At 42.2% G+C, this 25,630-nt stretch overlaps 1 protein-coding gene across 1 annotated transcript in view; it reads right to left on the bottom strand.

The window, feature by feature from the left end:
- The window catches only part of uxs1 (UDP-glucuronate decarboxylase 1), a 49,979-nt gene that overhangs the window by 8,043 nt on the left and 16,306 nt on the right, over positions 1–25,630 (bottom strand). The window contains exons 5-11 of the mRNA XM_084084344.1: positions 25,460–25,520; positions 24,741–24,921; positions 20,555–20,659; positions 16,928–16,987; positions 14,390–14,511; positions 8,573–8,692; positions 7,842–7,885 (exon numbers count right to left, since the gene is read on the bottom strand). Of these exons, the coding sequence (XP_083940470.1) occupies positions 7,842–7,885; positions 8,573–8,692; positions 14,390–14,511; positions 16,928–16,987; positions 20,555–20,659; positions 24,741–24,921; positions 25,460–25,520 (693 nt within the window). The remainder of the gene's footprint in view (positions 1–7,841; positions 7,886–8,572; positions 8,693–14,389; positions 14,512–16,927; positions 16,988–20,554; positions 20,660–24,740; positions 24,922–25,459; positions 25,521–25,630) is intronic.

Here is a 25,630-nt window from a genome sequence, read left to right as displayed (position 1 = left end):
GCTGCCTTGAAGCCTGAGGAGCTGCTTAATGCTACATGGGGAGCAGCTTGGGTGGATTTTGAATGCACGGGGTTGGTTGATTGTAGCCATGGGTGGGGTCTGTTAGACTATATAAAGGAGAGCTGAAGGAGAGCTGGTCAGTTGAGTGTGGGCTGCCATGGGGAGAGGCTGACACCTTACCTCTCTGTTAGTTATGTTCTGTTGAGTTTTGAGTTGTTTATTTCTTTTGTTATTTCACTTATTGTTGTCCAGGCCTGGAATAAATGATATTATTTTACCTGCAAGCCTGCCTCCTGGTCGATCTATGACATGTAAAGGGTTTTTCACTGACTAAAATGCCTATACACAATCCCACTTGGTAACAAATGGTGGCAGTGGTGGGATTGTAAAGCTTCCAAGGAGCAATAACAGTCAGTGGAAAAGCACCTAAAATGTCTCTACGAGGGCGTGGCCGACCGGGCAGACCTACCCGGCAAAACCCAGAGCCGTTCACCAAAAATGGTGAGGGACTAGTGGAGGAGAATGAGGAGGAGCCAGTCGCTGAGTCGGGGGAAGGAGGAGCCATGGCATCAGTGCTGACTGGTGAAGGCCAAGCAGTGGCAGACCAGCAGTTGAATCGAGAGCCAGAGGTTGAACAGCCTTCCGTAAGGCCGAAAGTGGCACCAGTGGAAATTCACAGCACAGCTGAGTTAAGTACTTCTCCTTACTCTTCACCGGAGACCCTTCCTTTTGGGCAACAATTTATGAATGAAATGAGAGAATTCATGTATAAGCAACAAAAACATGAGAAAATGCTGTTTGATGGGCTTGAAGATCTGAAATATGTTGTGTCTCAAAAATCCAAACAGGACTGGGTTACTGAAGAATCAGCCAGTCACCAGAGTCTGTTTGCCCTGCCCACTCCAGCTCAGCAACGTCAGCCGCCCAGCCATAGGACAACGCCGCAGCCTGCCCAGCCGGAGCAGCAGCAGCCCATCCACCGGTACGACAGAGCCAAGATTCCAAACTTCAGTGAGGGTGAAGACGTCGAAAGCTTCTTCATCCGCTTCGAGCGCATCGCCAGGACCTGGGGGTGGAATCATGACGAGTGGGCAGCTCGTGTCGTCACCCTCCTCACGGGCAAAGCTTTGGAGGCCTATGCCAGCATGGACGAGCAGCGGTCCCACCTCTATTCCGACATCAAAGCTGCTGTACTTGCCAAGTACGATGTGACCGAAGAGACCTACCGCCAACGATTCAGATCCAATACTCTACCAACAGGAGAGTCGACCAGGGAGACCTACAATAGGTTGAAGGGACTCTACCGAAGGTGGATGCGACCAGAGACCAAGACGAAGGAGCAGGTGGCCGAGACTTTGATCCTGGAACAGTACCTGCGTGTTCTCCGCCCAGATGTCCGAATGTGGGTGAAAGAGCATCAACCACAGACGGGGGAGGAAGCGGCAAAACTGGCTGAGAGGTATATGGCTGCACATCGGGAGCCACCTCGAGAGCCATTTCGACCCAACAAGGTGACTGTGGGGCAGGTTAAATCAGAGGGGTCCAAAGGTGATGAGGTTCTACCCAAGCGGGATACAGGGGGTGGGACAAGGTCTAACTATGGCACTGGGGCTCTGATCTGTTTCTATTGTCATCAACCAGGGCACAAGGCAGCTTTGTGTCCACTTAAAAAACCTAAAGAGGCTAATATGTGCTATGTTCCTAGACCAGAGTTTCAGCCCACTATGCAGATTTCAAGGGCCAAATCCCGATATTTAACCTCAGTTCTTGTTAACGGGCAGGATGCTGAAGCACTGTTAGATACAGGTAGTTCCCAGACACTGGTGAAAGCAAAGTTTGTAGATAATGAGTCTTTGAACTTTGGGGAACTAGTAGGTTTGGGGTGTGTTCATGGGAAAGAACAAATGTATCCTACTGCTGTTGTGAATATTGTGGTTGATGGTCAAGCGTACATGATGAGGGTGGGGGTGGTTGATCAACTGTCATATGATGTCATTTTGGGGGATGATCTACCAGTTCTAACTAACCTTGTTCAGTCTGTACCCAAGTTATGTGCTATGGTTACTAGGTCTCAGTCCAAAGGTTTGCAACCCCTTCCTGACATCCACCCAGGTCTTTTTGAAGGGGGTACGAAGGTTAGGAAGGATAAAAGGCAGCGCCGCCATGACAAGCATGTGGGGAAAGCAAGGGTGCAGGATCCAGTCTCGGTTGCTCCAGATCCTGAGACCACTCTGCTTGATCCACAGTGGCAAGTCCCTGACAACTTTAAGGAGCTGCAGAGATCAGATCCTTTGCTGCAACCTTTGTTTACTAAGGTATGTGAGGTAGATGGTGAACCTGTTAAAGGAGCTAATCTCATTGGTGATAAATACATCCTCAAAGATAACCTTTTGTACAATGCAGACAGTGAGGTACCTAGATTGGTTGTTCCTAAATCATTTCATCAGCTAATTCTAAATTTGGGACACCACATCCCGTGGGCAGGACATCTAGGCCAACAGAAAAGCTATGACAGAATCAGTCGGAGATTCTATTGGCCTAGACTCTATCAGGATGTTCAGGAGTACTGTAGGACATGTACAGAGTGTCAAAAAGTAGCACCAATTCGCAAATCAGATCGGGGACTGTTACAACCGTTACCAATCATTGGCACACCATTTGAGCGTATTGGTATGGACATAATTGGACCATTGGTTAAAAGTAGTTCTGGGCATCGATTCGCTCTTGTAATCTGTGATTATGCGACTAGATACCCAGAAGTATATCCATTACGCTCTACCCAAGTCAAACACGTGGTCCGATGTCTGATAGATCTGATTTCCCGAGTTGGTGTTCCTGTGGAAATATTAACTGACCAGGGTGCTAATTTCATGTCAACTCTGATGAAAATGTTGTACAAGCAGCTAGGCATCACAGGCATTAGAACTACACCTTATCATCCCGAAACGGATGGGTTGGTTGAACGTTTTAATGGTACACTGAAAAGCATGCTAAAAAAGTTTGTGGATGAGACGGGTAGGGATTGGGATAAATGGATTCCTTTCCTCCTTTTTGCATACAGAGAGGTTCCACAGGCTTCGACTGGTTTTTCCCCTTTTGAGTTGGTTTATGGCAGACAGGTTAGGGGGCCCCTGGACGTACTCAAGGAAAGTTGGGTGGCTGGAGAGCCAGCCCAGTGCAGTGTTGCCTCCTACATCCTCCAAATGCGAGACAAGCTGGAAAAGATGAGACACCTGGCCCAAGAACACCTGAGAGAGGCCCAAACCAAGCAAAAGGTGTGGTATGACAAACATGCTAGAGAGAGAGAATTGAAACCTGGGCAGAAGGTATTGTTACTGCTTCCTTCCGGTACATCTAAGTTACTTGCTAAATGGCAAGGCCCTTATATTGTGTCTAGAAAAGTGGGACCAGTAACTTATGAAATCCTGTGCCCAGAAAGGAAACGCCCGAGGCAGATTTTGCATGTTAACCTGCTAAGAGTGTTCAAGGAGAGAGAGGTTATCCCAGCAGCAAAACCAGTGATGATGGTGCGGGTAGCAGAGGATGGAGATGATGATGAGTCTGACATGGAACCAGTTCGACCTCAAGGGGGTGCCATTGAGGCTCCTGAACATCTGAGTGAGGAGCAACAACAATCGCTGAGTCAGGTGCAGAAGTCGTTCCTTCCTCTCTTCCAGGAGAGACCAGGACACACAGAGGTTATCAGTCATGACATTGTTCTGAAGGTTCCTACACCAATCCGGCAGAGGCCCTACCGTGTTCCTGAGAGAATGGTGGAGTCATTGAGGAAGGAGGTAGCAACCATGTTGGAAATGGGCATAATAGAGCCTTCAAAAAGTGAGTGGTCAAGTCCTGTTCTTTTGGTTCCGAAGAAAGATGGAAGTGTTCGATTCTGCACAGACTTTCGTAAATTGAACACTGTTTCCTGTTTTGACTCTTATCCAATGCCCAGAATCGACGAACTGCTTGAAAGGTTAGGCAAAGCTAAATACATGACCACATTAGACCTTTGTAAGGGATATTGGCAGGTCCCACTTACCACTGCTTGTCGACCATATACAGCTTTTCGGGCACCTACTGGCTTGTATCAGTATACTGTGATGCCTTTTGGTCTTCATGGGGCACCTGCTACATTTCAGAGACTCATGGACATTGTTTTATCTGATTGTGGACAATATGCAGCAGCATATCTTGATGATGTTATAATCTACAGTGAGTCATGGCAAGAGCATCTCCATCATCTTCAGCAGGTCCTCCAGAAGCTCCAGACGGCAGGGTTAACCATCAACCAAAAGAAATGCTCGTGGGCACAGGAGGAGGTGAAATACCTGGGGTACCGCATCGGGCATGGTCACATCAAGCCGCTGGTGGAGAAGTTGGAGACCATCCGAGGAATACCCAGACCGCAAACCAAGAGGCAAGTAAGGTCATTCCTTGGCCTAATTGGCTGGTATAGAAGATTCGTGCCTCATTTTGCCACACTGGCTACACCAATAACTAATCTCACTAAGAAGACTACTTCCTCCCATCTTCAGTGGACTGAAGAATGTGAGGAAGCCTTTAGAAAGTTAAAGGAATTATTATGTCAAGATCCTGTCCTGAAGAGCCCTGATTTCAATAATAAGTTTCTTGTACAAGTGGATGCTTCTGATGTTGGCTTAGGTGCTGTTTTAGCCCAAGGAGAGCCTGGAGAAGAGAGGCCCATTCTGTTTCTGAGCAGGAAGCTCTTCGACAGAGAAAGAAAGTACTCTACTATCGAGAAGGAGGGTCTCGCCATAAAGTGGGCAGTGGATTCCCTCAGATATTATCTGCTCGGACGGGAGTTCATGCTTCAAACCGACCATCGAGCCCTGAAGTGGATGCATTCCATGCAGAGTCAAAACTCAAGAATACTGCGCTGGTGTCTGGCTCTTCAGCCATACCGCTTTATTATTGAGTACTGTCCAGGTAGTAGAAACCTCATTGCTGACTATCTGTCACGTGTACCAGGTATGCACAACCCAGAAGGAGAGGGGGTAAGAAATGTGACAGAGCAGCTTGACTAATTTACTAAATGCATTGTATGTTATGCTGTATTGTATAACTTGTAGATTCTCAGTCCCACAGAAGGTGCACATTCTGCTGTGACATGAAATCTAATATGCTTGTGTTTATCTGTTTGTCAGATGCTGTAAAGGGGAGGCTGCCTTGAAGCCTGAGGAGCTGCTTAATGCTACATGGGGAGCAGCTTGGGTGGATTTTGAATGCACGGGGTTGGTTGATTGTAGCCATGGGTGGGGTCTGTTAGACTATATAAAGGAGAGCTGAAGGAGAGCTGGTCAGTTGAGTGTGGGCTGCCATGGGGAGAGGCTGACACCTTACCTCTCTGTTAGTTATGTTCTGTTGAGTTTTGAGTTGTTTATTTCTTTTGTTATTTCACTTATTGTTGTCCAGGCCTGGAATAAATGATATTATTTTACCTGCAAGCCTGCCTCCTGGTCGATCTATGACATGTAAAGGGTTTTTCACTGACTAAAATGCCTATACACAATCCCACTTGGTAACAGCCTGCAGCTTATTGTGCCTGCACAATATCAGACCAAGATGCCAGTGATAGAGTGATAGACGGAGACTCCGAGGATGAGGCAGAAATGTGTGAATTTCTGCGTACATGTTGGTATTCAAAGCCCACATCATGGTCCTTTCTGTCAATGCAAATTCAAACATGCACGTGTACTCACGCCACATGACCATTCACGCTCATCGATTGCCAATAACAACTGTTATTAAATCCATGAACCTGCCACACAGTGGCAGGGTTTGCATGCTAATACTCCTAATTTTCGAATCAACAAGCCGTCTCCCTGCCTTTGAATTGAACTCAATTACTAGAAAAGCACTGATAATCCCATCAAACACCAAAGGAGGATCTGTCCCTGCCTATACGAGTCCGCATCAGGGGAGAGACATGCTGTCAAAACATCTATGCGGATGGGAGTTGCCTTGCAATGTTTTGTCACACACGTACATATTGTAGGGAAAAAAAAACGTAAAGTGTGAGAGAGATTCAGGCTGTTGGAAGGAAGTTGTCCTGCCTGATGAGTGATGACATTATGACAGTTATCAACAGCTGCGTGTGCTCTACATCCGTCTAGGGATACAAACGTATAAAATAGGGCTTAAGTGGTAAGTCAGACAACTTGATTGTGTCGATTATAAAAAAAACGATTACATTTTTTTCATGTCGATTCGTTGAGATATAATGTATATGTATACATATATATACACGGTATATACAATATATACATATACATTATACACACACACACACACACACACACACACACACACACATATTTGCTTTCAGTGAGCTCTATACAACCCTTTTTGGCATTAGATACCACTGACTACAGAGGAGCAGGTCACTTGTATCTAACTGCTTTAACTCTTGCTCAGTATTTGCGTCTATAGCAATGTCAATATTGAAAACAGAAAGATTTTAAATTAATGTTGGGTCCCTGGTTTAACACATTCACTGCCATTGGAACGTCCAGAACCCAAGATAACGGCATCCGAAGATTTACTGCTCCATTCACTTCCTGGTTAACTTATTACTTTAAAATCCTGTATCTCGGCTCCTGTGTTTTTCAACTGGGTATAACAAGAGAACGGGAAGTCACGATGACATTTTAGTTGTGTGTACAGTGATTTCCTCCGTGATTAGCAACCATCAGGAGATCGATCATACTGGAGATAAATATTATGTGGTTCTTGAAAGATTTGTCAGAATGCTTAACTCATTGAGTGTGTTTCACGTGTTTTACCGCTATGGCGCAACGTGCCAATGACACGTTTGACGTGTTTTTGAAAAAAATAGTAAAAAAAAAGAAAAACATGTTCAGAACCCAAGATATCATCATCTGAAGATTTGCAGCTCCATCCACTCCTTGTTTTTTTTTTTACCTAACCCTAAAACTCTGGCACTGGGACAACATAGCCAGAAATAATTCTGGCAATTCTGGCACTCAATGAGTTAAAAATGCTGGCAGAAGCTACCTGCCAGCATTAGAAAGCCCCTGGCAGTGAATGTGTTAAGAATGCTGAATTTGATGATATCAACATAGTGCAGGGTTTCTCTCATGGAAACATTTTCCATTATCGCCACCAATTATGCATAACTGGACTGGACTGCTTCAACAAAACAGGTCCGGAGGGCACTTGCCTGGAATGCCCTGCATGGGATGAGGAGTGTGACATGGGATAATATGACATGGGAGAAGACCTCAAGAGGCGGCTGTTCATAGCTACAGTAGAGTCAGTACTGCTGTATGGGGCCGAGCCATGGACAACAGGAAAGGGCCCTGAATTGGAGTCTACAAAAGAATGCTACGAATGGCACTAGGTGTCACATGGGCACAACCAAATCAGAAATGTGGACCTCTACGGGGACCTACCACGGGTCATAGACAAGGTCAGAGAGAGAAGGATAAGGCTGGCTGGGCACTGTATCAGGCACCCAGAACTGGTGGCAAGCAAATTGACACTGTGCCAGGGTACAGCCAGGAAAGGAAACCCAGGGTACAGCCAGGAAAGGAAACCCAGCCGGGAAAGGAAAGAGGTGCACCACCTACGTAGATGCACTGCGGCGCTACAGCAGAGCTAACAACATTGTCTCAAGACCCTGATGCTAGACGGGAGGGTGTGGAAAGCAGCGATTCAGGAGTCCCGAGTTGGTGTTGGCTAGACCACACTCTTGCATCGCAAGCATAACCGTTACAGAAGGTTACACAATTTGTTGTAGCCCCTTAGAGTTAAATATAAGTTACAAATATATTTTGTGTAGCTAAAATAAAGGGACTTACCTTACATACTGAAATGCTCTCGTCTGTGATCCTGAACCATATACCTACAAGAAGAAGAGAGCGATTGCATTACTGTATATATTATATTAGGACATGCAACGGCAAGGCCTATCTATCGTGTTCAATATTCAGTCAGCGCTGAACTCTTCAGAAGAGTGGATTGTGGCGATTAGCGGGGCATTGCCACTACAGCCCACTGATTATGTGTGAATTCAGTTCATTCACATAATACAATTTATTACATGGCTTGGTTGAATGCTTGATTTGGATTGGTCAATCGCTGAATTCAGCAGTGTGTTATTTCTGTATAATGACCGATGAGCTCAATAACAGACCGATGTCTAATCAAAGGCTCAGAGCACCTAGCTGCGCTGCTTGATTTTTATGCTGTATCCAACATGACAGCCATGTAAACAAACACACAATGTAATTTACAGCTAAATATTGCTCTCAAGAATGTTTTTGAAAACATTTGAAGCTAGAAATACACTTCCTTGTTTTCCGAGGCGACATGTCGCGCTGGGCGGATTTTTATGCTAAGTTGATGAATTGAATACATAGGACCACAATGGAAACAAGTCCACAGGACTTTTTTGTGTAATCCTTTTAGCCTAAATGTCTGACTGTACCTCGTGCCGTTTACATTTCTGACTAATAAAGTATTCAGTCAATCAATCAATATATATCACTTACACCGCCATTCATGGAATACTCGCGCTCACAAAACATACCGTGAGAGGTTCTCCCTGTAGTGCCTGCAAGATGAAGTTGCTGACAACACGTCCATCATTCATATGCATTCGTGAGCCAAATGTGTTGAATATTCGTGCCACTCGCACCTCCACCCCTTCCTGTGGGCAAAGAAGCTAGAATTTAACAACAACAATAATAAACAGCAATTTATTAGCAAAAAGCAATTGGACAGTTACTAAGAAAACATTAGAAACTTGAATTTCCTTCCGGGATCAATAAAAGTTTATCTTATAACTAAAGATACTATCAGAAATTGCTTTTACTGTGGTCACAATTATTATATTTTTTTTAATGAACTACAAATCTAATGAACAGTCTAGGACAGGGATTTTCAAAGTGAAGCACCCACTTATAATCTCTTATTGACAAATATAACTACAACACTTCTGTCCAACATAAAAACATTAATCTCCTTTGTTCTGCCATCTGGACTTGACCGGAGACACCAAACAAAGAAAATCTCTTAGTAGTCCTCAAAGTATCCTCATCCACATAATATTGTAAATACTCTTCTTCTCCTCATAAGGCAAAACACACAGCAGCAGCAGGCGCTGATACCAAGGAGAATATTTGCTTTGATTAGGAGGAATTGGGAAAGCTTTATTGTTCTCTCTCTCTCTTTGAGTAAACATTCAATACGCTCATTTCCAACACATGTTTACTGAGTAGATATTTGAAAGATTAGGCTCAACCAACTCAAAAGAGAATAGCCACCTGGCAAGTGTAATGATAGAGCCCAGATATACAATGTCTTTGAATTAAACTAATAGGAAAATAAATATATTTTACAATAGGTTTCGTATGTGACTTATTCAAAAGGAGGACCTCATGTCTCACACTGAAAATAGCAGGCATATCTACAGGCAGATCCACATTGCAGTGCGATGGGTTGTGTGAGCGTGTACATGTGCTGCAGTATTTTCGGTGCGAGAGATCGGCTCGTACATCAGCACATACAAATCAGGCGGAAGATATTACCAGGGATCAAAGCTGGCAAACTGGACAAAATTAAAGCATAAGGACAATCACAGGGAATACTGTCTGACTGGAAAATGTTAATGCTATCACAACTAACTTCACAGTAGCTACAGTATTGAGAACATCCTTCCTATGGGAAATCTAACAACAAAAGCCATTTATTCATAAATGGAAAAATAAAGAAAAATGTATAATCAATGAATAGTACTGATCAGAACCTGTTGCCCAGTAACTCAGGAACAAAAGAAAACAAGTGGAACCATCTACGCAATGATATGTGACGGGGATCAATAAGAAAGCAATCAGTCACATGGCAGGAGCCCATCAACAGGGGCAAGATATCGATTTGTTGGACTCTAATCTTTCCAAGAATTCCTAAGACAGGTCATGTACATTATGTAGGTCAGCCTGGCAACCATCATCAAGCGGATCGTTCCAAAATAAATCTATGAATCTCAGCCGCCACAGATCAATACTGATCACAAGCCATCTTTACTCAGTTTCGCAGAGCAATTGCTCAGAAACCAAGCTGAACCTAGAGTAACCCAACCACAGAAGTCAATAGTGGCTCTGAAGACATTCACTACAGCGATTGCAAGTGGGTCCCCAAAAAATAGGCAAAACACTATGATTTTATTGATAATATAACTCCTTTTTTCCCTCTATACCAAATCTCTTCACCGAAAATAACGGATCTATAAGCTTGCAACACGCCGCAATGTGACACAGCTTGTAGATCTGCAATTCTTTCTGCAGAACAGTGACGCAAGAGTATGTGTGTGACAAATTTATAACTGAAAAATAAACAAATAATAAAGTGCCGAATGGGAAAAGGGTGACACAAAATCTTTTATGAAATCTCTTTATTTCATCTGGTTTTGTCTGTTATGTTTTATTGGTTTTATGTGTATTGAATGTTCCTGTAAAACATTTTGATATCATTTTGAAAGGTGCTTTACAATATATAATGTAGCTTATAATAATAATAACAATAATATATAGACTACCCCTTAACCCCCACCAAAAAAACTAAACAAAACAACAACCATAAACTTCGTTCCAGTGACCCTCAAGCTTTGATAATATTTCAGATGGAGAGAGGTGCTTTATTTGGCTTTTCAACACAAATGAAGACTTGGAAATGTAAAACATGCTACAATGGGCACACCCAGCAAATAACACAATGACACAATAAGGACAATATGATGAAGTGGACCTCCTATATGAATGTGTGTGTGTGTAGTGTATACTATATATCTATATAGAACGTACAGGCACACTGCTGCAGAGGTGCTTTCTTTTCATGTATAAGCTAAACTGAACAATAATAAGGGCCTGTTCTTGTCATCACAGTGGGCATTATTTAATCCTCATCTTAATTGAAATTAATTCCATGTGACAAACAACAACATGGCAGACCCATCACCTCACAGGAGACGGATATTATTCCCGATAGGCTAAACAACACGCAGCATGTACACGTGAATGCATTCAAAATATGCAGGAGGAATGAATTCAATGGGATGCGATTATGAAATGTTGGACAAAGATAAAGGGGTGAGAGCTGCAGTCATTCACCCCCTGAAGCTGCAATACTGCTCCACCTCAAGTCTAATCATAGACCCTTTGTCATGTATGATTACTGGGTGGATGTCGTGTCCCAACCCATGTGTATAAAATACGTTTGCTTAAAAAATAGCTCTGAGGTGACCAACATATTTTGGAGAAAGTAAACCATGCACTATTTTAAAGTGACGCAGGCAGTAATTCAGATAACAGTATATCTGAATATATGGTAGTAAATGGTATAGGAATAATCTATCTCTTTTAATTTAGTTTAAACTGAGGAAAATTGGCGTAAAACTTTGCACGCACACTCCCAGTAGGCCACAGAAGAACCCCCACATCAAGAGGCTGTATCACATTCTTTACCTGTAGGTCACACAATTAGAGTTTCTGCCATATTGAATTTTCTTCAAAAAACACACAAAAACTCACACAAATCGCTATAAATTCTCTGGCTCATGTATGTATCAGTCAGATTTTTTAAGTTAAAATCAGATGCAAAAATGCGACTAATCACACATTCATGGGCATCTAAACATCTCAGAGCCAAAAGCGATTTCACTTCCACACATAGGGTGTGCTACATACACCATAGATGTTATTATTTGTTGCAGAAATGTCATGAGTCATGGACCCTCGTCAAAAATGGTTTTGATAGTCCATATTGATTGCCTGCAATTGCCTTCACAAAATTGTGTGTGGGGTATAACATATAAACATATATCATGAACGGAACATCCTACAAGCAACCAAATTGAAATCGAATATTGAGCGGCCACTATTGACCGCACCTCCAAAAGTGCCTTCACTTCTGCCCATAAGGGGCACCACGACCGGCTGTCGTACAAACTCTACTCCCCTTGCAGCTTACTTGTATACTGACGGCTGCACCCCACGACTGACACAGCCCTAGGTATGCAACCAGGCCTGGTGGATATCTGCGCTCCAAGGATCACACTTTTCTATTTTTTTCCTATGGGATCTATATTCTACAAAGTACTTGCACAGAACTACCATCATGTATGTGCGTGTGTGTGCCCTCATTTGACATTAATAGCAGGGTCAAAGAGGGTATCTTCCACCTGCAGCACTCTCAATGTGATAGCCTTACATTAGAGGATTATGAGCAGGGAACAAAGGAGAACGATAACAGAAAAAATAAATAAAGGAACAAAATAAAGGAAGTGAGCAAACGAATGAGGGGATGGATGGTGGCCAATTATTTTCACAGGTTTGCAGGAGTGCATCATAGTCTTGTAGAATCAATATTTACACCAACTAATTTGCATATCTACTTTCATGCAGCTACCAAGATGAACACCAACAACGGCGAGTCAGGCTGTATGGGAATTTACATATGCTCTGAGCTCTGTCTGAGCTGCTGGAATCTAGCAAGTGGTGTTAACATTTAATCAGCCCCATCAGTGATTATTTCTGTCCAAGGAGAACGTAGGGACAAGCTTTTTCACACATTGCCTAATTCATACTCATCACTTTTGCAAATGTCAATGAATTTCAATTGAAGGGACTGGGTGACAGTTGTCATTTGCGATATTCTAACCTGCCTGCTGATGTGACTGACAACTGGATATGGGAGGCGGACACTTTCTCAGAATTCCCCTGGGCCAGGGAATAAGGGTGATGAGCAGCTGAAGAGAAAAGCGGAAGCAGGGACGAGATAAAGAAATATCACCTGCCTAAGTGAAAAGGCAAGTCACAACAATCAAATCAGATCATCAAAGGCTGGTGTCAGTCAGTGAGTTAGCATGAGAAAAGGAAAAGGGAAAGAATGAATCCAAATGTCTGAGAATGTGTGGAAATAGAAAGGCAGAAGTAGAGTGTGAGTTGACACCACATCTTACGTCTACCATAACTGATGTGTTACGTGAGGTGTGTGTGCATAACTGTGTAACCTGAATATTAAAAACTGCATTTCCCCCAATCACATCATTGTTCTTAGAGGGAAATACAGTATAGCTCAAAAAGCCTTCAGTCATTCTTGTGTCATCCACATTCTCTATGCCCTATAAATCATGCTGCATGTTATGGCCTTCAATTCATTGAACCACTTTTAACATCGTCAGTTAAAATAGCCGATCTACAAGCTCACCAGCTGATGCATCGCAACACATTACGAGCTGGTAGAACAGCTCTTTTCGTACAACGAAGTATGAAATAAGGCTTAAGTGGTTAAGCCACATTAAATCACCACAGATCGTCTATAATCACATGCCCAAAATAGGGATACATTATGAATCTATTATTTTATTAAATTCATGGTTTGATTATTAATATAGATTTGTTCGATTAACTGTTGCCCGTAGAGACAAATGTGACCGGGCATCCCTGTTTACATTTCATTTGCTTCTGTACATTCCAAACCCTGCTACGAAATGAGGCAGTCTTTGATTCACGAAGGTAAGATCAAATGGTTCTTTTACGTAAAAAAACTTTTATGTAAGCGAGGGAACTGGGGGGTGGACGAGCTGCGTCGCGTTGATGAATATAAGAAAGTATTTATAATTACCTCCGCTGTCAAGTCAGTTTCATGGCAGAATATGAGATGTTGTTAAAACACCAAATTATATATTGCATTAAAATCCCACTGAAGTGATGAACAAGAAAATGTATAGGATGGAACTGTCCACCTCCACTTGCTCAAGCTGTTACACTATGATAATGTTTAAAAAGACATCCAAGCACTAATAATTAAATGACTTGTTTTATATGACATTCTTTAATATATGAAATCTTTTTCAGCATGCTAGCTGGTGGGATCCGATCCAAGTCTGCTTTTCCTGCTTATTTCTGCCACAGTCTTATCCCTGTATGAAAGGGGTACCAATTCACTCCACAGAAGGTCAAAATACTGAATTTACATCCTGGGTAGGGATGGGGATCGAGAATTTAGGGCTCGTCTGAAAACGACTTAGAGAGAGACGGAACCGATTCAGAAGTCATTGAATATCGGAACTCAATAAGGTTTTGGCTTATGAATTTAACACATTTAAGTGCCCCAGATGAGCACCAATTTGTCAACAACTACCAAAAATAGAAAAGGATAATGAGTTCGATAAGGAATCGGATCGATAAGGAGATCGAAATCGACAGAAAATACGATCTCCATCCCTAATCCTAGGTCATGTAATTTATTGTATCCTGCGAAACTGGTTGAAGAATCCCTGAAGAATATTCACCTGCTACTGTATTTTCTCAGCAGGAATAACATAACAAAATAAATAAACATGTACCTGTTTCATATAGGCGTAACACATGGTCTCTGCTACACGCTTGCCCTCATCGTAGCAGGCTCGTGGACCGATAGGATTTACATGTCCCCAGTACTCCTCATTCTGCGGATGCACCTCTGGGTCTGTAACACAATTTTTTTTTATCACATGACCCCAGAGATAATGTGTACCAATTAGTGTCAGTTTGGGTGTGTTTTGAAGAAAAAATCGGGGGGGAAAAAATCTGATCACGGTAATCCGTTCCATAATTGCAGCCAGTTCAAAAAAACATGTTTCGCCAAAAATACATAGTAAAACACAGGAGCCGAGATACAGAATATTTCCCAAATACTTTAAGCAGGAAGTGAATGGAGCAGTAAATCTTTGGAACACGTTCTCTATGGCTATAGCCGGTTAAAGCCGGTTTTGGCACTCAATGTGTTAACATTACCTGCCATTGTTAGATCGCCTTGAAGCAATATGTGCATTTGTGTTGAAAACATATCCACTGAGAGATCACAAATCTAATGGTGTATTTTAGTCCATTAAAGTCCTTCTAAATTTGTGTGTGTGTGTGTGTGTGTGTGTGGTGATGGTGGTGGGGCGGCAAACAGGAGAGCGTAGCAGCTGGGCTCAGCATGAGAGCTCATGTATGTCATCGATCGGATCAGTGAATTAAAAAATCAACCGATCGCTATCGCTGATCTATCAATCGGAGCAACTCTAATCCGTGTTGTTTTCCTGAGTAACAATGCACTGCACATTTGTACTGGGATTCATTCACACACTTTATTACCAGGAGGTTGTCATGGGTTTGGGTACACACCAAATATTTCTGACAAAGAGTTTCATCCTACCCCGAGTCACAAGATGATTGTATTGTACAATGACACATATCTGTTGTGCCTCTTCTGTCAATGATGGCATTACGAAACAATATGGAATGGCATGTAGTCAAAAATGACTGAGAAATACCACATCTTTGAGGCTCCACAGTCAGGCACCACATAATGGGAAGATCTCCAATAAAAAGGTCACACTATCTAGTAACAGCACGTCCAGCATGAACCAGCCAAAACCCAAGGCAGCAATGCAATCAATTTACAGGCAGGCGAATTAGGCCTAGTAGTTAGTACTTGCTAGCTCTGTAGGGAATATTGCCATGAGCAAGCCCACATGATAAACGCATAGATTACAGGGCAGACAACTGACAAGAGTCCTCATTGATCGGTTGTTTGTGTGCGCAGATTGTGCATGCACATGTGAAGTGGGCATTTGTGGAGCTTAACAGTTAGCCTAGGGTTCATTGTTTGGTCTGCTCATCTAGAGCACCATGTGTTGATTCAGTAAACTGGTGATTAAATATGTATTCATTATTAACCACCCACAATGTTTATAAAATGTCATACCTGCATAAAAAAGTTGAAGTAACCGACAATTCATTATTTATTCATAATTACCCCACAATGTAAGCATACATTAAGTATACAGTACGTGCTTAATGGGGGTATCTGATTTTTTTCATTTATTTTTTCTATGTATCAATCAGTCCATGCATATAATAATTTGTTTTCTGGTTGATGTCAACATGACCAGGTTCAGCATACTGATACTGTCATTATAGCTATCACATGCATGGAATACAGTACGTTGCATTTTCATTGCTTAACATCCCAAAACAAAGTATAAAGCACATGGCTGTTAGTGCTTATACACCTTTCAGGTGAATGAGGGATGTGAATTATCTGGTCATTATTTGGTCATTGTAGCCTAACTTTCATATTGAAATTGTATGAGCAACCTGCAGTGCACCTCTTTGACACGTTGTTGAGACTGTGGGGTTATGTGTTGCAACTAGCGTTAGTTCTCTTTCTCTGACCGAGGAGCGCGCTTTACTAGTTATTATCTCATGCGTGCGGGAAAACAAATTACCCTCAAAAGAAGTCAGGTGTCTTTGAGATCGACAGGTGTCGCGGAGTCACAGTGGCCCTGTGGACCGCCTCCAGGCAAGACACGGGCTTTTATCTTTTTGTATGCAAGATCATTATGCATCTTCCAAATGTTTCACAGATGTTGCACATTCCAATCAAATGAAAAGGTTTGTTGTAACGTTAAGTTTAACTTATACTGCATAACACTTAACACTGAGAATGGAACATGAATGAAATATCTGAATGATACATGTTTATCACATGACTCCAGAGATAATGTGTAGTTTTGGGGGTAGTTTTTAGGTAGCTAAAAACATTGAAGAAAGTGCTAAATGGCAGCAAATCGAGGGTGTGGCCTATATAGGGAGTTGCAAACCCTTTAATTCTTCATACTGTTCACAAATATTGCTCCCCAATTTGGATGTGAAGATTTGGGTGAGAAGTAATTATAAAAAGTAATGGTTTGTCAGTCACATCCAGGTTGAGGTTGGGGATGTTCTTTTGTTCTCTTTTCATTAGAAAAGGACAACTGACTTATTCTTTTGAGATGGAAAGGATGTTAAAGGGGATTCGATTCAGATGCGAGGTCATCTCACACATTAAAATGTTCCCTTTAAGTTTTACTTACCTCCATACACCTCAGATGTAGAAGCCAGTAGAAGTCTGGCACCAACACGCTTGGCCAGCCCTAGGACAAAAAAAACAACACATTGAGACAAAGCCTCCCATGGGAAAAACTGAGCAGATCAATCCCAGGGATAAAACCTGGGGAAAGAGATAGTCAGCAGGAGGGAAAACCGAGGATAGAGAAGTACAGCACACCTGTGGAGAGACATAAAAACAATAAAAAGCCTTGAGGTTGACTTGGGAAAAGTAGGTATTGGATTGTACTGTATGTATATTGAATACTTTGGGGGGATTTCTGTCAAGACTGTACCCTGAGGGTATTTGCAGCACAGCCAGTGCAGGATGAATGTCTTTGAATAAAAATCAAGCACTCTAACCATTTAAAGGACATGTATTTTATACATACATTTCTGCAGATATAATGCTGCCAAAGCAAGCCATAGGTTTTTTTTGTGTTTTATTCACATATGCAAGATTAACTTTGACTTCAATTGAAGTCAGAAACTACTCCCCCACATTTTCACGTTCCCTTGAAGTAGGGATATAAGGTGCCAATTTGCCATTTCTAATCCTCACATCAAATAAGTGCATTGTGGGACAGCTGCCTGGGGTCTTTACGAGCCTAGCTCACGATTTTCAGTATTCCATTCCGATTGGTTACAATTAACTTCCAAAGATGTGCGTGCCCTGGGTAGCCAACCCGGTCTGGCAGACCTCTGCCCTCCGAAGTGCACGCTTTTCTAGTCCATCTTCCACTGTGTTTATGTGCTGCTGACTGTCTTGACCGGGACATTCTTTTAAAATGTCCTGGTTAAACACAAATAAACAAGCATTTGGATGTGAATTCTTTACCTCTTAGGTTCAAAACTTCTGCGTTGTTCTTACAGCATATTTTTCCACCCCTATTGATTAGCGCAAATTTCTCTGCTAATCAAATCTGTCCAGCAGAAAAACATGAACTCTGGTGTTGCCTAGGTGCAGCAGCGGGATATATCGTCATGACTACCAGGACCGAGATACGATTCCAACATTCCGTTAGACTGCGAATATTGGATGACCTGAATATTGGATGACCTGTGACATGCCAAGTCTCCTGGTCACGATGACGTGCCTGCACTGCCAAGTTCCAACTACATACAGTAACAACCACCAAATAAAGCCAAGAGAAAGCGACCTATACTGTAGACCAGTAAATAAATACATCTACTGATGCACAAACTTGGACACATCATCAGTGTTGTTTCCTGGAATCACTGGGTGTTTCGGGTCTCGCAACAGACACCCTCCTCCAGGCGACCCGACCGAGGCTGATCAGACCCCGGTATGTGTCCAAGTGGCATGCTACAGCCCCTACTGTCTCTTGAGGAGAGTAAGAGACAGTGCTAATGAGAGGGTTAGGGTTTAGGGTGGCAGGTGAGATGTTAACAGCAAGTTTTGGCGACACTAAGAGGCTCTAGGCACTGTGGGTTGACTCCGGGCCTGGCTCCTCCTTCGTCTGACCAGAAGTGGGCATTCTTCTGTGCGTTGCATCGTCATCATTGCTGCTAGGCAAAAATGTCTCATTCTACCTTGATGGATTTTTTTAAACCCTCCTTGCAGGTTTTACTGCAGTCTGCTTTTGGGTTCTTCCTCTCAGAAGAAATGGTTTGGGCTGCCAACCCACTCCACCCCGGGTCGCCGTCTCTCCGGCCGTCCTCTGTCTCTCCAGATGTCACCACACTCTTCGTGGTCGTCACCCAGTCTGTTCCTGGTTGTCACTGGTACATCAGTGGTTCTCAAACTTTTTTCTTGTCAAGGACCCCCAAATTGATATGCATTTGGCCACGGATCCCCATCTTAAAAGATTTATTGCCAAGGACACCAAGAGAAGATTTGTGTGAAAAATCCAAAATGATTCAACATTTTCCGATGCTTTCAAGAGTTTCTTTTTTAATGTTCAAAAATAGCAGATGTACGAACGGAGTGACACAATGTGAGCTTGTATATCTGCTATTTTTGAACAGCCAAAGTATAAAATATTGTAAAATGTGGTTAAAATTATGTATCAACTTAATTTTCTGGGGACCCCCTGGAACCCCACCCCCCAAGGACCCCTGGAGGTCCCCAGACCCCACTTTGAGAACCACTGCTGTAGACAGCACAGTCCTTATATGAACCTGATGTAAACTAGGAGTGTAGGGCTAGGTGATATGGACAAAATCAAATATCACAATTGATATCAATATTATGGGGATAACTACTGGTGCTTTCACAAAATATAACTACAAAGCGGTGCTCAGTGGAGCACAAATCTCGACCAGGAGGCACACCCCAATAATAATAATACGTACACTGTGTGACGCATTAAAGTCAAAATGCATCTTTTTCCCCCTCCGTTTTTCCCTGTGTCTGGTGTGCAATTGCACACGTGTACATTTGTCATAGTGGCATGTGGTATGTTGTCACATTTAGTATGTTGGTGTTAATCAGATGTGGGTTTAACTGAGAGGCATCTCACTCCCGTCCGTGTGCACATGTGAGAGCATCATAGGTGCATGGTCTCTTTCTGTGTCTGTGTCCAGTGCACATGCATGTCATAGTTGCACAGGGTAACATGTCACATATGTTGGTGTTAGACATGGGCGTTAACTGAACGGTCACTCTCCCATGCATGTGTCATAGGTCCGTGGTCACTCTCTCTGTCTCTTACTCTCTTGTGAGACAGAATTGTGCTTTCGGTTTACACATGCTCGCAAACACCATAGCGTGGAGAGACAGTGAGTCTGATATTTTTCTTTTTTTAAAGATTTGTTTTTGGTATTTTTTTATTGTTTTTATTGGAGAGGGACAGGGAAAGTAGTCTGACAGGAAGAATGGGGAGAGAGATGGGGGGAAGACATGCAGGAAAGGCCGACGGGAACGGGACGCGAACCCGCGGCACACTGCTATTAAGGATTTGCAACTAGGGTGCCTAGACCGCGACGCCACGGTCTAGGCCAGTGAGTCTGATATTTTGATGCTGATCACTGTAGTAGTTTTTGAGAAGACAGACAGACAGAGGGCTGAAAACAAAACTCCTTTCGTACATTTTGGATAAATAATTAGGAGTAATGGCTATAATATAGGCATAATGATTATAATTATTGAAATAGAACAGCTAAAAACAGATAATTTCTGAAAATGACAGTACTTTACTGTAATACAAACACCATATGATGATATCATGTCTAGAATTCCAGAAGATATCTAGTCTCATATCATAATATCAATATAATAGGGGCGCTGGTAGCCAAGTGGTTAAGGCGCGTACTACATAGGCTTTGATGCCTGACAGCGGGCCGTGTCCCGGGTTTGATTCCCGAGCCTGGCGGCGGATATGCTGCATGTCACTATCCGACTCTCTTCCTGTTTCCTGTCTCTCTCAACAGTACTAAATCGAATAAAAGCAGAAAAGCCCCCCCAAAAAATATCTTTAAAACAATTATTATATCAATATATTGGACAGCCCTGGTTGCAAGTAGGTATTCTGTACAATGGTGCGAAAGGGGAAAAACAACTGAAAAGTGTTGCAAATCAATCTATTATTCACTAGATTCATATTCATATGCTGTACAAACCAGATGGAGCCTAGCAGTTTGTAGAGACTCACCTAGCATGTTGAGAGTGCCTATGGTGTTGGTCTTCAAGGTCTTGATAGGGTTGTACATGTAGTTGGGAGGAGAGGCAGGAGATGCCAGGTGATAAATCTGATCAACTGTGGAGAGGAAGACGATATATACTGTGTTACTGTATATACGAGAAGGGTAATGAGAAGAAGAAAATCTAATCATGTGGATCTCGGGATCTATACTGTAGATTACCCTTTAGTCCATAATACCTGGCTTGCCAAAAAATGAAAGTGAGTGACAAAAAAACAATCTCAGTGTCCTATTCGGGTTCCCCTGATCACGCTCTAAAGCGTTTGATGGCATTTCAGATCTTGCCCTTGGCCTTTAGAGGCAATTTAGATAACGGGTCTTTGTGAGGAAGGTTTTGATTACCTTAAGAAGCAGCTCCCTACTGTGTTCCTGAACAGAAAACTCATTGAACACACAGTGCACATAGGAATATTTGTGATAATGTATAGAATAGACTATTCTATTGCTTGGGGTGTTTTTTGTCAGTGTATATGTATATATACAGTGAAATTTGTCCTCTGCATTTACCCGTCCTTTAACAACCAGGAGTAGTGAGCTTCTACGGCGCTCGGGAGCAATTAGGGGTTAAGAGTCTTGCTCAGGGACACACATCGACACATGGCTGGCATCAAATCTGGGACAACCAAGGCCTCTGGCTTCCCAGGCGGGCTCACTAACCACTCGGCTATGGCCGCCCCGAATATGTATATCATTGCCATATTCGGGGCTCTGGTCCTTCGCCCAGAGACCCTTTGTTTACATCCGGGTCCTCGTGGTGGCTTCTGCAGCTCTAAAAAGATCGGTGTAAACGGTAAGAAACCCTGGCACTGGATGTACCCCGTTTTAAAAAACCTCTGGCACTCGATCTGTTAATATGGCACACTGACTATCAAGAAAATATAAAGATGGCACTTCATGTCAAAAAGGTTGCAGACCCCTGCTGTAAAGCATACAATTGTCCTTTCGGACAAACGTGTCTGCATTACAAACACCCTGGGTAGCCTGGATAAAGGATAAGTCTCCAGACTGCCACTAGCAGTTGCTGAATGACATCTCCTTCCTGCACAGCCTCATCAAGGTTTCTCCCCAGTCCCCACATGGAATTGACAACTGAATCAAAAGGGACCTGACAGCAAGAGGAAAGGCTGCAAATGAAGGTGAAACTACTGCAGATGGAAGATCATTTTCATTTCAACATCACAATAATATCAGTCTGCTACCAGCATGAAGACCGCTAAACCATCGGGTCTGTGGTTGCCCCTGTTGGGAATCTGTCTAACTGAAAGTGCAAAACCAACATAACCATTTACATCCACTGAATGTGGATTGAGCCAAATGATGCAGTGACACTGACACTTCATGCAGGTAGAGATATAAGAACAGATTTTCTCTTAGTCTTAAACAGGGTTTTTTCTTATTGTGTTCTTATCTGGGATTCAGCAATGTTTTCTTATTTTTGCCTATATATGGGCGTATTGGGTTTGTTTATGGTTATGTCAGAGTGACATAACAAGTGAAATATCACACCTTGGTAAACGTTTGGGTTGTGTATACAGTAGTTACCTTGCCATAACTCCAAATATTGGTGAGATACTTGTATTCAATAGTTGCTGCTACGTTGAATAGAAATTGATATTCCAAAAATAGTCTCCTCATTGAATTACATTGCATGGTGAAACAGCTTTCAATGTCACTCTTTTAGCACAAACGCACACAAAGAAGATTATGACAATATATAGCATCACAAAACCCAGTAGAGCATTAAAAAAAAGGAAAATGTCAACTTCATGTTGTTTCACTATTTGAATTAGGAAGAAAGACCCGGACTGGATCCGCAGATGCGGATCGTAACGCTGCCCTTATATGGCATGTAGGAGGCGTAACAGGGCGTTATCTAATTTAAGTTCATATTTGGAACGGTTTGGTGCATCCAGGGTTGGCTTCTCTTAGTATTTCTCTTAACAGACAAAATATCTGAGAAATATAAACACAATTTAAGAGAGCTGCATGAGGCCCTTTGATCATTATGCATATTATTACTCTCCAATGCTATCATTTGTCTCTTTGCCTCTCCATTAATACCTCAGAAAAACCTGTCATAATGGATATAAAAAGATGAACCATCACTGACCAACCAAAATGAGGTGGTTTCATAAGGTGTGTGTAGTGTCTATTCTATACAGGAAAACAAAGCCTTGCTTTCATGAACAAGAGTCCTTCTTTGACAGAGACCAATCATATCTAATCATGGCTCTGCTGATCGTAGTATCGCAGTGAATGCATTGAGCACATCTGAGAACAGCATCTTTCAATCACAGCCGTGACAACCATTTTTCACTGGAAATGACAGGGATTTGCTTTTCAAATGGATGCCATTCATCACAGAGTATGAAAAGTCCTGACATGGATAGTTTTTGTCATAACTGAAAGATACAAATGGAAGTATGCTGCAATGGAATAATTACGTGAATACTTGCGAACAATACATAGAGACATTAGATTGTATCTGTCTGGGGAAATATACATTTAAATCAGAATATACACCTTGGCCATAGAAATGGTGCATTTTTCATAACTAATAATGTAACTTGTTACCTTTGCCCATTCAGTAACGCCGTTATAGTTACTGTGATTTAAATGGGTGCGTTACTGCGTTACATTATGTAATCCAACTGAACTGTCTCCCCCCGCGGCGCTGCCTGCCTGTCATCTAACTTACAGGCAAATCCAGGCATTGTCCTCTCACAATACCATGAAAAAGTGAAAGTGGACAGAGAGGAGAGATGATTGGTATAACACAGAGTAAAATTTCAGGCTAAGCCAATCAGAGACAGAGTTGGGCGGGTCTTGCCTGTAAAAATACACAGACACGCAAACGCTTGCTAACACACACACACACACACACACACACACACGGCAACACGCCCACCACCGCACACGCACACACCGTCTCAGCGCAGACAGTGCAGCTTTAGTTTGTAGCTTGGAAATATAACCATTATTTTGAATTTGTTGGGATAAAGGACACACAATATTGCAGTGAAATGTAAACTGAGTGCAGGACAGAAAACATTGTCCACATAGAGTAACAGCGATGCTAATCTCCTGAAGCACCTAACTAAAGTACACAGGGTTATAACACTAGTCGCCAAAGACCCCCCCGTCTCTACCACCTGGCAGTGACCCAGATGGAGCAACTCCATCTAAACAGCCAAAAGACGTTTTTTTTTAATCACCAGAACATGTCACCCAGAGTCAACTAAACAGATTGATTGCCAGGTATGTTGTTGAGGAGGACATGCTTAACATCGCAACGGTTGAGTCTGTTGCCTTCAGAGAACTAATAAGCCAAATAGCAGTGAAAGCAGCAGGGCCACTACAGTGCAGAGAGATGTTTAATTGTTCCACTACATTCCATAATGACAATCGCTACAATGGTCTTTTCTCTCACTGTGCCACAGAGTGTGTGTGTGTGTAATACAGGGGTAGGCAAGCTTAGGCACGGGTGCCAACATTGGCACAGGGGAGGTGGTCACTGGCACAAGTGTGAAAATAAGTGTTTAGAATTAAAAAAAAGTTTAGTCAGTTAAATCAAGTCCACTCACATCTACATGCAAATTACATCAAATTCATTCAAACTGATAACTCTGACTGGGGAGGGAGTGTGGGAGATAGGTGGGTTATTGCTCTATAGTCTAATGATCATTACATCCTGAAAGAAAAGATTTCTAAAGAAGAAAAAACTAATAAACGTTATGTATAGCCTATCAACATCATTTGGAAATAATATATTTTTTGTTATTTTATACATTTTGTCTTCTTTTTTTAAAGAGTAAAGTTAAGTAACTAGTTACTAATTACTTATAATTAGTAACTAATAAAGTAACTAGTTACGTTTTTGGAGTAGTAACTAGTAACTATAACTAGTAACTTTTCAAAAGTAACTTGCCCAACACTGTTCATCGCTAAAGTATGTTTTACAATTGAAAACTCTCCTTGTATTCAAGACATCACGGGGTGAGTAAATTATAGAAATAAAGTAATTTCTTGGGTAAACTATTCCTTTAAGATACGATTTTCTAATTAATATTTAGATGTTTGTAAGTGTTTGTAAATGGAAATCCCACCAATAATGTAAAATAGAACAGTTTTCCTCACCCTCAATATAGAGAGGCTCAACCACATCGTGATTGATGAGCTCAAAGTTCTCGTGGCCTATCCAGTGTTCCACGTTTCTCTTCCTGCCCGTGAAAAAGTTGTCCACCACAGTCACCTCGTGGCCATCCATCATCAGTTTATCAGTCAGGTGGGACCCCACGAAACCCGCCCCACCTGTGATCTGGTGTAAGAGTGGACACAAGATTATCCCATTAGAAAATGATAAATATTTTGTGCGATGTAACACAACATGCCTGACTCCCTGTGGATTGATTTCTCTTACTGACCCTACTCGATGAGGTGATATTAATCGGACGCATCTCAATGTGCAGAATGACATTTGCGACACTTAAAAGTACAGCATACATACAGGGGACATACAGACAAATGCTGGGGACATGCATATATACAATGCTGTATTACATAAAGGGGACAATGGTGTTAGATGATTGGTGTCACACTGTAAAAAAGTAATTGAAATGTTGTATGACTAAGCAGGTACACTGACTGAGTTGAGGCCAAGAGGAGTGCAAGATGAGAGAAGCAGCAAGCCAAAGATTAGTGGAGTGTGTGAATTATGAAAGTATTACAGGATGCAAAAAGATTATAATGTTGAGTCAATTCAATGTGATTTTTAAGAGGATTACTGAGTAAACTACAATTCTACAAGACAAAACTACTTGAAAGCATCTATGCATGTGTGCTATACTCTCACGTACCAAAATTCTCTTCCGATCCTTTTCCGACAGGAATTTCACAGGTGGGTATTTCTGAGAAAAACTGTAAGAATAGAGATTAATTGTTCGATTAAGGACATTTAGGAGAAAGACATAGGCCTAGTTAAAGACATAAGAATCAGTTATGAAAACCATTATTTGAAATGACAGCAT

This window comes from Gymnoscopelus microlampas, assembly GCF_963454915.1.
Source record: "Gymnoscopelus microlampas genome assembly, chromosome: 17".
Lineage (NCBI taxonomy): Eukaryota > Metazoa > Chordata > Actinopteri > Myctophiformes > Myctophidae > Gymnoscopelus > Gymnoscopelus microlampas.
The sequence above is the reverse complement of the archived record's forward strand: the minus strand, read 5'-3'. Positions and strand labels throughout refer to the sequence as shown.